The sequence below is a fragment of the Gavialis gangeticus genome, unplaced genomic scaffold, assembly GCF_001723915.1.
Source record: "Gavialis gangeticus isolate Ggan-Ray unplaced genomic scaffold, GavGan_comp1, whole genome shotgun sequence".
NCBI lineage: Eukaryota > Metazoa > Chordata > Crocodylia > Gavialidae > Gavialis > Gavialis gangeticus.
The window spans coordinates 116,058,504-116,075,078 of record NW_017729025.1 but is presented as its reverse complement, the minus strand read 5'-3'; the positions used below and the strand labels follow the sequence as shown (position 1 = coordinate 116,075,078).

Sequence of the window (16,575 nt, the reverse complement as noted above, 5' to 3'; positions counted from 1 at the left end):
CTGAGACCCTGACAAAATAACTCAGCTATACCACTTTTATGCAAAATCAGCAACTTTATCCCCAGTGACCAGGAATGTGGCACATTACAGCAGTACTATATTCACTCTGGAGAACATGAAAGCAAAAGTACCAAGTAGGAAATGTTGATTTTATAAAATAAAAATACAGTGTTAACCTAAATGACAGTTTGTTCCAAATATGGAACCATTGGTACAATGCAGGAATGTTTTGGACTTTGATGTTTCTGAGAAAACAAGTTCTTTCTCCTTGCCAGAGAAAACTCCATGAATTCTGAATAGCTTTTTAATAGAGGGAGTAATTATGGCCTTAAAGATACCACTACTTCAAGATTATTCTTCCAGATCAGCCTGCAAGGTAGACAGACACTGCAATAAAGAAGGTTGTAGCCAAACTGAATTGACATGAAGACCTGTGTCTGGTAAAGGTCTTTTCTTTAAAGAGCTGAAGCTGGTTTCATTCATGAATAGTCAATTAGCCAAAAAATTGATGCAAGAGAACATCTGGTCAACATTTAAGACAGCAAAACCTTACATGTTGAGCGAGGTTTAAAAAGACATGTCAGAAGTGGACTGAATGAAAGCCTTTAATGCATTCAGGGCTCTTTGCATTTATATGGTAAATGTAGCAATTTTACTACTTGCATTTGTTTTTCCCCCTCAGCACTGGAATGTTGAAGTGACAGAAGTACTAAATGTAGACTTAATATTCATTCCTTAGCTTATCTATTAACCATTTCATTGGCTTCCCTTTCTATTTTAAAAGCTGGCACTTATGTCTGCACCAACATGCTGATTAAACCTACTTTTATTTTCCATTCTGTGGTGGAAGTCATGACTCAGGTCAAACCATCCCCTGGTGTCTTTACTATTTTACTAATTTAAGAGCCAATGTCCAGGAATTTCCTCTTCAATAACCTTACTCACCCATTCCTACAATCCTCAAATACAATTATGATCTTAAAATAGTCACTATTCATTTGTAGTTTGTTTATGTTGGAATTACTTGTTTTACAGTGAGCTGCCTCTTTATTTAACCCACATTTCAACTACATCTGACAGAGGCACCAAAGGTCAAAAAGACTGAGCAAGGGTCACACACAGTGTTGACTCAAGTGGCATTAAACCCAATGCCTTCTAATTTGGAAAGCTTCCTTGTGTAAGACTATTTATACCATTTCACAGCACTGTAAGGTCCTCAGGGCAAGCAAGTGAAAATATTGTAACAAATGTCTTATGCTCTTTAAACCAGTGTTTCTCAATCTGTGGGTCACAACCTAAAAGTGGCTGACAAGAATATGTGAAAGGGTTGCAAACAAACTTTAAAAACGGATTCTCTTTAAAGGAGAAAAACATGGGAAACCATGGCTTTTCCCTTGCAGGCTGGCAGAGTTCCAGCCTGCCCGGGCGCAGGGGGCAGTGGCTCGGGAGTGAGGGGCACTGGGTTGGGACTGGCCACTGATGTTTACAAATGCATCCTGGTACAAAAAAATGTTGAGAACCACTGCCTTAGATAGCGCCTTAAACTGGTTTCCACTGCCCCTTTTGTGGGGCACTTCTGCCTGTCCATGCTACCAGAACATTGTTTTTATACTATGGGAAAATGCAATACACTTTAGTTCCTTTACTTGTTTACACTCAATATACCTCTGATCTGCAATTTCTGACCCATGTACATGAATGTCATGTTACAAGTTTATGAAGAGAAGCCAGGCTCCAAGAACTCTATTTTAGAATTAATCAAGCCTGTGCATGCTATACTATACAAAAGAAACAATACATTTTGAGTGGCCCAAAATGCATATATTTATTTTTAAAATGAACTGGCGATCAGAATGTACCATTATAAACTGGGGATATTTTTGCTTGTTAGGAAAGCTTGCAAGATGATTTGTGCATTAAATACACTACTCATCAATCTCCATTTTCTCAAATTGTACTTACATTGGCAGTCAGTTGAGTTGTCAGAGCTGACACCTTCTCCTGGGATGCATCCAACTCTCTTCGTAGCTTGCGAATCTAAATATCATATTTTAAGAGAGCACCATAATTGCACCATGATCTACAAAGTTATAAAAGTAAAGCAAGTATGCAAAAAAGTTTCTGTTTAAAAAAACAAAATTGGTTCTTACCTCTGACTGGCATTTTTCTTCAGGCTGCAAAGGAAAAATCAGGAAAACAATATGAACTTACAATAGTTTGTAACTATTAAATATCAAATTTATTACATTTAGAACTCAAACAATATTCTTTATTTAAGACCAGATCCTGTAAGCATATATGCATGTAGCTAACTTTACTCACACAAGTACCTACATTGATGACTATTACATTTACCACTGAGAACTCATAACATATATGCATTACTTCTATATACTTGAAATTGTTTCTGTTAGGTCATGAAAACTAAAACCAGGACTATTCCATTATAGGACCCTGAAAAAAGTAACTATTTTTGTGAAGATTTCTCAGGAACATTTATAAGTAGGTGTTCCAAAAGTTTACATTCACGAAACACTGGAAAAATGGTGTTTTTATGTAAATACGTTTCTTTGCAAAAGTAACTTTTTAGATTTTCAAATTCTGAACATTTTTCTGAAACAAAACAGCAAAATGTTGCAACATCTGCTATTTCCAGTAAATTTAGATGCATTTGATTAAAAAGAAGCAAAACTAAAAACACCTCATTTTCGGAATCTTCAGTATTTCACTCTTAAGTTTCTTATATTACACTCTTCAGTGAATGTTTCTGATGGCACCTGATAAAAGTATTTGGGAGAGGATAACATTCAAAACCCAAGAAGGGGCTGCTGTTGTGTGGGGAACCTAAGCTGTCAGTGCCCTATGTGCTTTTCTGTGACTTTCAACACTTCCGGCCACAAAAGGCTAGTTTAATTGACTTTATTTTTTAATACACTATAAATGCCTGGGTTTGGAGGTTAGTGGTGTCAGGCCAAGGTATTGACTCAATCCTACATGGCTACATGATTGAGTGTTCTGCATCTATTCCAGAACAGCCTCACAGCAATCCAGCACTGGTAGAGACTGAAAGAGCAAGGGCTACTTGCCTAGTATATTGTCCCCGGTGTACAAGTGGGCAGTCATGTGTAGAGCTCTGGTTCCTTTACCCAATATGTAAACTTCTGTAGCTGAGCTAGAACCGTGGGAAAACTCAAGTTCTAATCAGCTCTTATGCTTAAGGATGCAAATAAAACAATGTTTATACTAAGGGTGGTCTACTGATATAGGAACTGGATTAAAATCCAAGAGATCTAGGTTCAGTTCCTGGTACTGACCCAGACTCTGTGTGACCTTGGTTGAATGACATTTTTTTTTCTGAACCTCAGTTCAAGTGCATGGTGCTAATACAACAATGTAACATGAGGAAAAACTTATTAACAGGTGGGAGGTATCCAAGTGCTACGGTGTGGCTGACTAGTTGCTCTCCTAGATTACTAATCAAATGACCATTACATTATTTTCCATGGTGGCTAGCTTGGTAAAGTTGTGACAACTAAAAAGGTAGTTACTAACCAAAGTCAGCTGCTAAAGGAAAGTATATGGTAGATTAAAAATTAAGCTCCTCTGTCATTTTGTAAACATCGCCAGTACCAGTCATCATTAAAATTATACACATTAATCTACATTATTATACATTATCACTGCTTAGACCAGTGGTTCTTAACTTTTTTTAGACTCAAAGCACCCCTGGAGGACTTCAGACATTGTTTGGAAAATGGCAACCCTTAGTTTTATCTCTTTATTAACTGAAGAAAAATGGAGTGGGTTTTCTCTTGCAAAGAACTCAGGAAGACCACTACTATGAACTTCTATTTGAAATCTCTGAGTTTATCTTGTGAATCATATTTGTAAACCTAACAGTGTTAATGTGTGGCAGCCAGTGGCACCCTTGAAACAATCTCAAGGCACCCCAGGTTAAGAATGACTGGTTTAGAAAAAGAGAGTAAAAAACAGAACCTAGTAATTGGGGCTGCTCCCAGTGCCTTGTAGAGTTATTATGAACAACAGCCTAGAAAAATGGTGTGTTCTGCATCCTTCCAACATGTTATCTTTTGTGACTTAGAATAGTTCACTTGCTCTAGGTACCATAGGCAGAAAGCTACTGCTTGCAATCCTTTATTATGATCAAGGGCTTTCTACTTCCCCTGGCATGAAATAGTCCACTAACACAAAGATTTGCAAGAGAATTTAACAATAGTAATTACTTTGATGGACTGGCATGCTTTTCTTCATGCACACAGTTAAACGTGATCTGGCATAGGCTGGATGTGGGTTGCGTGTATGGTTGCATCATATTTTCATACCAAGTTGAAGTTTTAATTTACATTAATAGAAGATTAACTTTAGTATCCCATTGTTGCCCACTGCTTCTTTTTAAAAGGCATGAGTATCAGTTGATGTTTGTAGACTGATATACTTAACGTTATGTCTCTATTTTAATCATGTGTAGACACATCTGAGCTGACCCCAACTTCGCTAGCACAGATACTAACAACAGTGAAGTCATGGCAGCTCAGGATTCAGCTTCTGAGCTTTTAGCCAGGGTTCTGGGCAGGTTTGTTCAGGTCTTGCTGAACCCCTCCTGACCCAGATTCATTGCCATATGTACCTGTTTGAGTCTCACTGAAGCTAGTATGGATATGTCTACACATGCCGCAATTACAGCTCTGAGCTGCAGTATAGACATACTTTAATTCAACAGATCTTAAATGTTACATAGAAAAGCAGTTCACATCAGAATGACACATTAAAAAAATGCAACTATGCTACGTGTTAAAAATGTTACTATCCTAAAAACTCCATTAGAGCTTTTCAGTGTCATTTTATTAAGTGACTATGCAATTAAGACACTTTAAAACCAAAGATTCTTGACATAATAAGCAGTAATAGCTCTTTTGTAATCTTTAAAACTCATTCCATTAAACCCTACTTAGAGTTTTCTTAACTGGCAAATCACTGAACTACCAGACCGAAATGGCTTTATCTACGTCTGTATATCTACTTAGGTTAGTTTACAAGGTACAAATCTACCTTGCCTTCTGTTTATCTACTAAGTCAATGTTGGTGTTGTCAGCAAAAAAGATCAAGTCTCCTTACAGTCATTATGGTCCTTTGTAATCAAGACCTACATAGAGCAGTTGCAGACAACTAATTCAAGAGAGGAACTGCTGCTTCTGGGCCATTAAGGTCTATCCCTGTATAAGAATGCTGTGATAAATATCTATCAGCACCTTACAAAGAGAAAAATACCTTATTTACCTAACATAATAACTTCTATATTTACAGGAAACAAACCATGTTTCCTCCCTAAACAGCAAGAGCAATTTTAGTATGTTTGGACCAATCAATTATAAAATTTGGTTCCAATAAATACAAATGTGAAATAATGCTGAATATTGCATTTTTATTACATTCTGGCTGAAGGTTTAAATTTCATTATACTCACAGTTGAATAAATAGAGGATGTACTAGACACCAGAGAGAGAGAGGACCCATGCACTAAATAAGAGAGAAAATAAACACAGATTAGTTGTTTGCTGTACAGAATCAGTAATTACAAAGTGAATCAGAATTACTTCTTTCACTATAGACTACCAACCTACTGAGAGCATATTTCCCCAGTTACTGAAGAAAAATATCATCATCCATCTTAAAAATCGATTATATTACTTCAAGTCAATTTTTTGCAAAGTATCAAAAACAGGTACAAAGGGAGGTGTCACAAAGTGCTTTTAATATAGAAATGAACTACATAATGGAAAGTGGAAAGTGTAGTTTACTGTACCATAATATATTCAACTTGAAAGAGACAATGCTAGGCAGCAATTGCCGTACATTTTTATTGTGAAATATGTTTTATAAAACTTAATAGAGTAAATACAAATATGGTTTTGTAAAGGTTTTGGATACAAACACTTCTCTGGAGGATGTACCACTCAAAAATTAAAAACTCAATGTACTGCAAAGGAAATTGAACTGAAATTAATAGAAACTTACTAAACCAAACCAAACTACCAGTAGTTTATTTTCACCAGGTGGCCTGCCTAAAGTTTAAAAAGAATAAGTGTTGAAAAGAGATAGAATTTAAGAAATCTATCAGCTTAAAAAACAAAAACCAACCTAAAGGCATGAACAATACAGAAAAAGACTTAGTTTTCAGTTCTTTAGCAAGGTTTTTTTTAAAACCCTAGCACTGTTCTTGAACTTTCTCTGGAACAGGGTTGGACTGGCCCATGGCAGTGGAAGAGGGAGGTCCATGGCAGGGGTCACTTGCTTTACAGAGGGGTCATGTCATGTAGCATATGGTACACATGGCATGCGCTCTACGGAGTATGCATGGTATAGGGCACTCGCCTGTTCACAGGTTGGGCAGCCCTGCTCTAGAAAAAGAAAATGAGTGAAAACATTTCCACAAATTTACTCCAGGAAAACAATCTATTTCAAATGGCTTTTACACTCAAATATACTTCAGTTAAAATGTGGATCTATAAATTGCTTCTTTAATTGATTATTACTGAGTATATGTTGGAATCATATGAAGCACAATTTTATGTACATTATATGCTACCTAAAACATTTCAATTTCTGCTCTAGGAACTTATTGAAAAATACCTTTTTTCCCCTATTTTTTGCATATAGAAATGAAATTCCTTCATTTTAGTTGTTATACACATGATATACATTTAATTAAAAAACCTCAAAACATATTGCTAGGGATATTGTGGATTTTGTGGAAATTGTTTAATCCAGGGTTGCCCATGAAATCCATGGGAAAAAAACTTAATAAAAATATTTTTTTTTATTAAGTCTTCCCCTCCCAGGCAGGCTGTGAGGTTAGTGAGGTAGCACAAAGGGAGCTGCCCCTTCTCAGGCCTCTCTACCGATCAGTGCTAAGGGAAGGGGCTGGACAAAGGGCAGCCAGCAGTCAAGATGGTGGCTGCCCCCTCATTTCTCCTCCCCCCTGGGGCCTCTTCACTAATTTGTGCTGAAGGGCACAGCCTCTCTGCCAATCAGCATCAAGAGGTGGGGTCACTGTGAAATGCCCGCAAAATGGGCTTTTTGTACCAGGACAAAGCCACAAAAATGGCTTGGTCTCCCTGCATGTTAAGTAGGTTCCTACATATTATATTTACTCGAATACAAGACAAGGGTTTACTCCCCTAATCAGCATGAGGAGAAAAGCTCCTTGTCTTATAGTCACATACCAGCCTCCCCACCCCCTATTAATCACACTATCATTACACTGATGCTAGAAGCAGCATGTGTACAATCATGGAAAGCAACTATGAGGTTGACTGAATGCAATCCATGCTGAGCATGCTCAAAAAACAGTTGACCTATATTGGGAAAACACACTGATGGGAAACCTTTTTTAAGGAAAATTTTTCATGTTCCAAGCCAAATCAGCCAAATCAATTTGAAATCCGTGAGTCATTCAAGAACCATATGTGGCCCTAGTACCAGGAAACATCATCCACCCCCACCTGGGGCTTCAGATGCTTCCAAATCCTTTGGCAGGCAGCCTATGTGCAGGCCCAAGCCCAGAAACTTGGGGTTTGGATGCCGCCAAGTTTCTCTTGCCCTCAGCTGCATGGCTGCAGGAGCAAACAAGAGAGAAGCCTCCCATAAAGTTAGTGTAGAGCTGAGATCTTCCCACTGGAAGTGAAAGTGGGAGGCTAACTATGCATTACCTCAGTCAGAGTACTACCCCCTGCCATGTTCATGGTTTTTCTCAGCCTAAGGAAAGCCACCTTAGTGGTCATGAACCTACCACAAGACCAGGCTACTATAGCCCAACTTAGTAAAATACAGTGCTGATTGTGCTCAGTCCCCCTTAGATCTGAATCAGATCAAGTCATGGTGAACCACTACATCAAATACATTTCAACTTCCTCTTTGTTCCCACAGCTGAGCAGCACCTTTCTTTCCTATGTCCAATGATTTCTGTTTCTTTACCAACCTTAAATGTTTGGCAAACATCACCAAACTTCTGTAAAACAGAGGCTCTGTCACCCCCTCTCAGCCTGTCATATATGATTCATATTACCGCACACTCTGGGGTGCAGATGGACCAGGCAGCCCCAAGCCTCATCTGCTTATACATTTTTGGAGGGTCCAGGACTTATGACAAGAACATGTAAGTGGGGGACCACTGGGGGGCTAATTAGCATGTTGATCCTTTGTGGGCAGTATCTGGAGTACACGCAAAGTGCTAGGCTGTGGGGTCACGATGGCTTGAAACACTGTTGACTCTGCTGGGGCCCATTCCAATGAACTGTATGATACGGCATTAGCCTTTTGGCTCTGGACTAATGTGTACATGTTGCACTATGTATTAGTAAGTACAAAAGTAGTACTCAAAAGTGTGTGTCTGGAGTTCCTATGCCAAAAAGTTCAGCAGTCAGAGTCAGGGCCAGTGCCAGAGTCAGACCCATAGCAGTCTCCTGCTTCCCGCTGCAGCTTTTGGCCTTCCCTCTGTTCCTTCCCCCTCCCCCTCCCCACCTGTCTTTACTGTCACATGCATCTCATTTTCATATCGTGCTTTGGGAGGGAACAGAGCCTGAGCAGGATTTGACAGTGAGGGGCTACATGCAGAAGAAGTAGGGAGGCAGAAGGCGGGGGGGCACCTAGCACCCCCAGCCACTATTTTTCCTACTGCAGTAGTGGGAAGGGGTTGAATTAAAGACAACTCTCAAATAATCAGATTCTACACCTGGGAAATTACAAAAAATTGATACATTTTCCATATATAGAATCTAACTGTTGGGGAGTTATGTTACATTCAAGTAAATACGATAAGTTTCAAACTCTCTTATTTGACCCTACATGCTTCTGACAAGAAACTTTCAGAAGATCTGCCATTTCACTGTAATCACTTACCAAATCTCCTCTAGTGTACAAATATAAAAGATGAGCTCTTGCATTGATAGTCTTCTGTGCTGACAGTAAGACAAAAGATGCAAGCAATATCTAGGGTGGCTTTTGTATAAGATTAAAACTACACCAACACAACCAACACAAAAAACAGCAAAATTCCCACAGCCATCATTTATCATTTGGTAGTATTTTCAACCAATTAAAATTCTCTCTCTGAGATCCTTAGGATTAGATTGTCCCTTTGATTCTCTTCCTGACAAAGGATGACATGCTCAGGAAGACCACCTCCAAAGCTGCCTTGGAGAGATGTGATTTCATCCTTAGGCAAAAGTGGCACCTTAGAGATTGACTGGTTCAGAAAGGGATGTAGGTTGAAAAAGCCACCTGGATACCAAGTGAAGAATTGCTGCAGTACAGAAACTGCCCCCATGAATTGCACACTGCTGGTTATGACATATCACCCCTCCCTCAAACCCATACAGAAAATCCTCAAACAGTTGCAGCCCATGCTAGAAAGAGACCCTATTCTTAAAGAGAACCACCCATTCTAGCCTTCAAACAAGCACCAAACCTCGCTCACCTCATCACCAGAAGCAAACTTCCTACGGCCCAGAACACACCAAATGGATCCAGACCACGCCATGACAAGAAATGCAAAACCTGCCAACACATCTCCACCACCCCCACAATCACTACACCCCACAACAGAGCCATCAGTATTCCCAGAACTTACAGCTGCACCTCCAGAAATGTAATATATCTCATCCACTGCACCAAATGCCCTGATGGAAAATATGTAGGAGAAACCAAACAACAGCTGCACAACAGAATGAAAGCACACCAGAAAGACAAGAATACCAAATTACCTGTGGGGGCACATTTCTCAAAAGAAAACCACTCTCTCTCCAATCTCTCAGTTCTAATCCTCAAAGGGAGCTTACAAAACATTTTTCACAGACGAGCCTAAGAACTCCACTTCATCAACCTCCTGGATACAAAAAATCATGGACTATAGACATTGGATTTATGATACATTATAACCTGCCTGACATCTTACTCCCCAGGTACCTCTCCACTATTTACCTGCTACATTCATCCCCCTTCTCTCTCCATCCTCCCTGCCCTCCTCAACCCCCAGCCTGTCTCTCACCCATTGACTCCTCAATTTACATCTTCACTGACTGCCTGTCTTGTATGCATACTAGCCCAACCTCTGGCTTCTTTACTTTTCATTCATCCAGGAAGAGCACACACGAACTGCAGAGGCTTCCTCAGCCTGACAAAGGGTTTTTAAACCCGAAAGCTTGCTAAGAAAAAATTTCCCCAACTATTTAAGTTGGTCTAATAAAAGATATCAGATTCACCCAAAGAACCTTGTCTGACTGGTTCAGAAAGGCAGGCATTTTCGTAGGCAACAGTCTGCTTCGTCAGATATACTTACAGAAGCTCATGTCTTTGAGTTAGTCTCTAAGGTGCCACCATGCCCTACTTGTTGCCTGCTTTCAGACTAACACAGCTAACCACCTCTCATTCCATGTTTGAGCCCTCCTTGTTCTTGCCTTCTGTTTGCTCTTGGAAAATAGTATTCTGCTGACTCTTATCAGTAGCAGATAACAAATGCTCCTGCTCTACCTACACAGCTGCATGAAGCAGCATTTTGAGGGGAAGGAGAGGAACAAAGGCCCTGTCCATCTCAGCCTACCTGGATAAGGGGGAGGGGGATAATACCAGGTGTGCAGCTGCTACATTCTTTCCCTCCTTTTATGCCTACAACAGAGATGGGGGAGCTGTACCGAGGTAGATAATGAAGGCTTTACTCCTTAGGCTTCTGTATTATGAAAAGGCAGGGCCACAGTCTGGCTCTTACAGTGTACCTGGGATAAAGGGTGCACCACAGTACAGTTTATGCAACAACCTGCCAAACTTCTAGCAAAAATGCAAACAAGGAAAAGGAAAAATAAATAACACACAACTTGGCTTTAGCCTGACATATATTCTTTTGGGACCTAGATTGCTGCCTTATAAAACAACACTGCTAAGTCACTTAATCTTGTTTATACAGTTTGATACTTTTCACTTCCAAAGAACTACTAAGAAATTAACAGTTTTGTGCAATTTTTTTTGAGTACTTGCAGATGGTTACTTTATGGCTAGTCAGGGGGCCTGGAGGCAGTGATCCCTTGACAGGATCCTTTAATACTTGTTTTCTGTGGTTAACATGTATTTACATGCAGCCTCCAAATGCAAAATGCTCTGTAGCAGCCAATTTAAATACCATAAATACATGTGCTAGCAAACTACAATTTTAACGTTGAGAGAGAAAGCAGCACAGTGAGGCAGAATTTATCAATTGCTTATTGACTGAAAGAAGAGATATTTCAGGCAACAAAAGGTAAAATGGAATGGATATCAGTGTATTATCTACTTGTAACACTGAATTTTATTCCCTACCCACTGCTGTCTCAGAAAATAGAGCAGTGGCATCTGGGGAAGTACAGCCAGTGCCAGTACGATTCCTAAAATGGACATTGCTTGGAGGAGTGGGTTTGTGCCTGTCTTGAATTTCAGCAAAGTACTGAACGTCTCTCGAATCATCTGATACCTGAGGTGAATGACATCAGGCCTTCACAAACTCTGTCCGTTTGTACAACTACACAGAGTCCAATACTGTAGAACAGTGAAAACTCCCTGATGTATACTAGTTATCCTCAACCTCTCTCAAATTCAGTTAATGTTGAGGAATTCAGCATCATCATTAAATCCACTTTTTGGGTTAATTCAATGGAGAATTAGTCCTAAATTCTTCGTAACAGAATTTCCTTCCCTGAGGGATTCAATTATCTCACCTGTACACCCAGCTGATTGGATAGCCTTGGCTGTCCACAATAGATGACCACAATGTCATCGATTTTAATGTTCCAATGGCAGAACTGTAAATCATTCTCTATGTACAGTTTCAAATATACTTCCAAAAATATTGAAAATACCTACATATGATCTTATTTTTTCTAGCTGACACCTGCTCATATACATATTCATGCTGCCATATATCAACAGGAACAAAACTGTCCATTTTGCAAAGCGCATAGAACTTAATTGTAATATCCTAGAAGACTAAGGCTGGTCTCACCCATTACAAGATTAAGGTTACCTATTCTTTTCTAAGCAAAGGATTATTTCCTCCCATATTTACTAAGGTTCCTTTTTCAGGCATGAGTTAACGAGTAAGCTTACATTTTAAAAAAGTCTAGACATATTTTTAGAACTAGCTATGGTCATTTACAAAAGCTATTTGGAATTCCATCCAAGATATTTAACAGAAATGGCCTTTGAAGACCATTTGTTTCCAGATTAAATACATTCAGATTAACTGATCATAAAACAACAGTCTGATTTACGTCAATTATTTACACTGCTGACATACGCACAGAGGCCCAGCTTCAGGAAAATATTCTTATTCAAGAAATCACTTATGTACCTGTTTAAAATTAAGTGCATGCTTAAGTTCTTCTGAGAACAATAAGACTTAAATATAGCATGTGCTTAAGTGAGTCCCTCTATAGTGATGAAATCAATTATATACTTAAGTGCTTTCCTAAATTGGGCTAGAAGAACACTGAACATCAAAAAAGCAGAGATGGATGTGATGGAAGATCTGCAAAACAAGACAAGTTACTCAAGTTAGACTCCTGTGTTTAGTCTTAGTTCCCAAAATCAATTCAAGAGATTACAAATGGAGGAGCAGAAGCAGGAAGGTCATGATGAGGTGATGCCTTAAGAAAAGTGATTTATGATAGGAGAAGAGTAATTCACAAATGAAAAGTTTTTCTGACACTTTCTGTTTTGCCTTCAATTTTAATTAATTTGGTACCTACTAAACTTTCTCTAAGATTTTTAACAATATCTCAGCAATGAAAAGAAAAACACCCACACCATAATGTCATCTATTTTAGTGTTCCAATGGCAGAATTATAAATAACTCTATCTATGTACAGCTTCAAATACACTTTCAAAAATTTTGAAAATACCTACATATGATCTGAATTTTTCAAGCTGACACCTGCTCATATACATATTCTTCATGCTACCATACACCAACAGGAAAAAACCTGTCCATGTTGCAAAGTGAAATTTTATATTAAAATGCATAGAATGTAATTGTAAACTTTTAGAAGATAAGGCTGGTGTCACCCATTCAACTTAACACTTGCTAACTGTAGTTAAAATGTGAGCAAAAGCACGCTCAAGCAGTTTTGTGCGTGTTAAGTGCCATGACAGTGTTGCAAAGTTCCTCCCTTTCAGATAAGGATTAATGTATTTCTTCACATATAACATACACCTGGTTTTGGGAAGGCAGAATGAAGAAAAAAAAATATTTTTCCTTGCAAATACAATTTAATATACAGTAAGATGCACCCCTACTGTAGCCAGTAGTGAAACAGCAGCAGCCTATCACTGCTCCATCAATCTACTTGTTGCTACTCACTCAGCAGCTGAAGTAGCCTTTTAAGTGAAAGGGTGGGAGTACAGGTGGGAGAATCAGAGGTGAAGAAGCAATCGTGTCTGGCACCCTGCCAGAGTAGGAAGGAGGGAGGGGAGAATATGGTATATATGACCAATGGAAGGCATGGGGGCATAAGCTTACCTGCTTTGGCCAGGACTCCTTGCTCTCTGAATGGGACTACTGCAAGCCAGAAGCAACCCATCTGCCTACTTTATGACCAGAGCTGCTGTGAGCTGTCTGCAACTGCAGCGGGGACAGACTCTGCAGCAGTGTTGTGGTACAGGCTACCCAGGAGGCACCCAGGGCTAGTGACTTGCCCACTGCTTTCTGCAGTGGCTAGCAGCAAAACATAACTACCATATTTCTTGGCATATAGCGTTCACTTTGATTTTCAGCAGGGGTTTTGTTTGGTAAAAGGTATAGGGTATATGAGAAAAAGATGGTATCTTAACGTATTAACTTTAATACACAGTAACTTTAACGTGCCACAGCATTCCAATGGTTTGTAACTGTTTTCAAGCGACCAGGTGACTACAACCTAATATGCTTGTACTGCATACTGCAATACTGCAAAAACATTTTTCTCTTTACAGTCTCGCTCTTATGTTGCACCACTTTTGCTCCAATATTAACCTTGCTATGATAAAAATAGCAATTTTTTAATCAGTATGCCCTTCACTTTTTCTTACACTTCAAAATGTGAGACATTTAACTGCATGCTGGTATCATAAATTTCTTATATCATAGTTTTACACCACTACATTACAGAAGAAAGTAAGCACACACACTTGGTTGGTACTGAAAAGCAGGTTAATGGGGTAAAGCAAAAAAAGAAAATCATGTTAGCCTATAATAACAGGTTATGAACTAACTGCTCAGGTTTAAACACAAAAATGCTCCCTAAAATTACACTTTGTTTGAAATTCCATCACTAAAATATACTATCTTTTTACTTCCACAAATGTCTCTAGTTAAATAGTACTCTGACACCTGGCTAGCAATTGATCTCAGTCTGCATAAAAATCAGCAAAATCCTCATTGCTTGCTTGTTTTCCTTTTTACAATGACTTGTATTTTATAGGCCTAATTCAAAGATAATTGAACCTAGTAGGAATGTTTTCATTCATGTTAATGTGCTTTGGCTACTGCCTTGGATTCCCACTCTCCAATTTCAAAGCTGGTATAACAAAATAATTTGACATATTTTTAATTCAATTTTAGCCAACTTAATTAGTAGGATTATGCTGATCATAGGTTCTGGCCCTTGGCCCAATTGCATTCCTACTGAAGTCAGAATTTCTTTCCAGTGCTTTCATTGGAAATGATATCTAGCCCATTATAATTTCCTCCACAAGCTTTGCTTACCTTCTTCAAAGCCATCGCGGAACGAGCCAGAGCGACTCATAGTTCTGCTTTTCTCATCCAGTGACATTGAACTGTTCCGGAAACGTGTGTCACTGTAGGGATCATAAGGACCATCTGCATTGGAAAGGCTGTGTGTCCGTAGCATGGTCGGATTTGACAAGCTCATCTGGGCTGCAGTAGTAGGGCTTGCTAGAAAGAAAAAAAAATAACAAAACAGGAAGTTCATACATCTATTTCTTGTGCAGCTACCAAAAGTGTTATTTTCTTCTAATCAAATATACTTTCTTACCTATGTATCTCACAACATTTTTTCCGTCTCAAAGTCCTATAGATTCATTCTAGGACTATATAAACAATGTCAGCTGTAATACAGGGCATTGTGCCTTTTTGCAATCAAACCAGAAGATGAATGATCCACACCTCCCACCCCCATCTCCTGAAGTCCATCAGATAGTAAGACATCAGTTTGAAGACTTAAGGTTGAATCCTATCCTTTTAGTCTACTGATGCTTAGTTTTTGTGCATGTTACTACATTCTCCATGCATCTTGGACTCATTCATCATCAGAGATATGATCAATCTTTTCCTCAGTAAAGAACAGCTTCTTTTTGGTTTAAAGATAGCAATGATTACACTTGCATCTAAAAGGCTTTGACCCTGAGGTCAGCATCTGCTCTTAGAAGTCATTGGGAGTGTTCTTCCATTGCAAGGCCTCTCTTGGGCTCAGAAAATACTATACAGATCAAATCCATATTTTTCTCCCTGTTCTTTTATTGAGCACAGATTTAATCACCATCATTTTTGATAATTGCTGGTAGCTCTGTGGCTTCTGTAACCTATCTAGATGGGCAATCTTCAAAAACATTCCAAAGAGCTCACAGCACCAGGATCTTTACTTTCTGGGCCTGTCTTATTTTTGCTTGATTAGCAACATATTTCCCTGCTCCATGATAGTATATTTGTTGACATTTCAGAAAAGGACTCTACATACTTTTGGAAATTCTGTTTTATAAGTTGATTTGTCTGAAATTGGTTTGATTTGATGTATATCTTGTTTCTTTCAGTGCGCTCAAATAGTTGCCCTAGGATACTACTGAATAAGTGACCAGGCAAGTTTCTGCAAATGATACTGTACACAACCTAATGCTAGAAAACTAACAGGCAGTTTTCATTCTCCTGCATATATTATCTTCCTACAATATAGATAGAGAGGATTTAAAAAACTAAAACCAAATAAACAAAACAAAAATAAGCATAGTCTCACACACAAAGTCTCCAGGGAGATCAGTACACCCATCTTAGTTTAAATGCCTGTACCTCCTTATAGGGCTGCTGTTTTCCAGAATTAAAAAAAAATAACAAACAATAATGCACTTCCTACATGAAGAACAACACAATATTTCAAATCCATACCCCAGATGGGACCACTGTATGCCACATTTACTCAATTAGAAGTTGAGGCTTTTTTCCCTCATTTAACATAGGTGAAAAAGCCCCTCACCTTACAGTTAACCACAAGGCAGCAGGGGGCAGGCAACCACTGAGGCTCCAGACACAAGCAGGGGTTGGGGCACAGCTGCTGCCTGTCCCCCCTGTTGCCCCTATGTGTGCAGCTCCCAGTCTGTTCCACGTGCCACTTCTTCCCCTCTGCCACACTCCTCCTCATTTTTGCTCCATGCCAGCAGTCTCCATCCGCACTTCAGCCTGGAGCACAGAACACCCTGCAGCAAGGATGGAGCCTGCCAGTGTAGAGCAAAGGTAAGGATGGGAGGTGGAGTGATGGGGGCGAG

General features: G+C 39.2%; 1 protein-coding gene across 5 annotated transcripts in view; it reads right to left on the bottom strand.

The window, feature by feature from the left end:
* Positions 1-16,575, bottom strand: part of NAV2 (neuron navigator 2) — a 501,690-nt gene that overhangs the window by 55,062 nt on the left and 430,053 nt on the right. For all 5 annotated transcript variants that reach the window (XM_019519466.1, XM_019519468.1, XM_019519467.1 and 2 more), the window contains 4 exons: positions 14,786-14,974; positions 5,486-5,538; positions 2,151-2,174; positions 1,963-2,037 (listed from right to left, as the gene is read on the bottom strand). In XM_019519466.1, the coding sequence (XP_019375011.1) occupies positions 1,963-2,037; positions 2,151-2,174; positions 5,486-5,538; positions 14,786-14,974 (341 nt within the window). The remainder of the gene's footprint in view (positions 1-1,962; positions 2,038-2,150; positions 2,175-5,485; positions 5,539-14,785; positions 14,975-16,575) is intronic.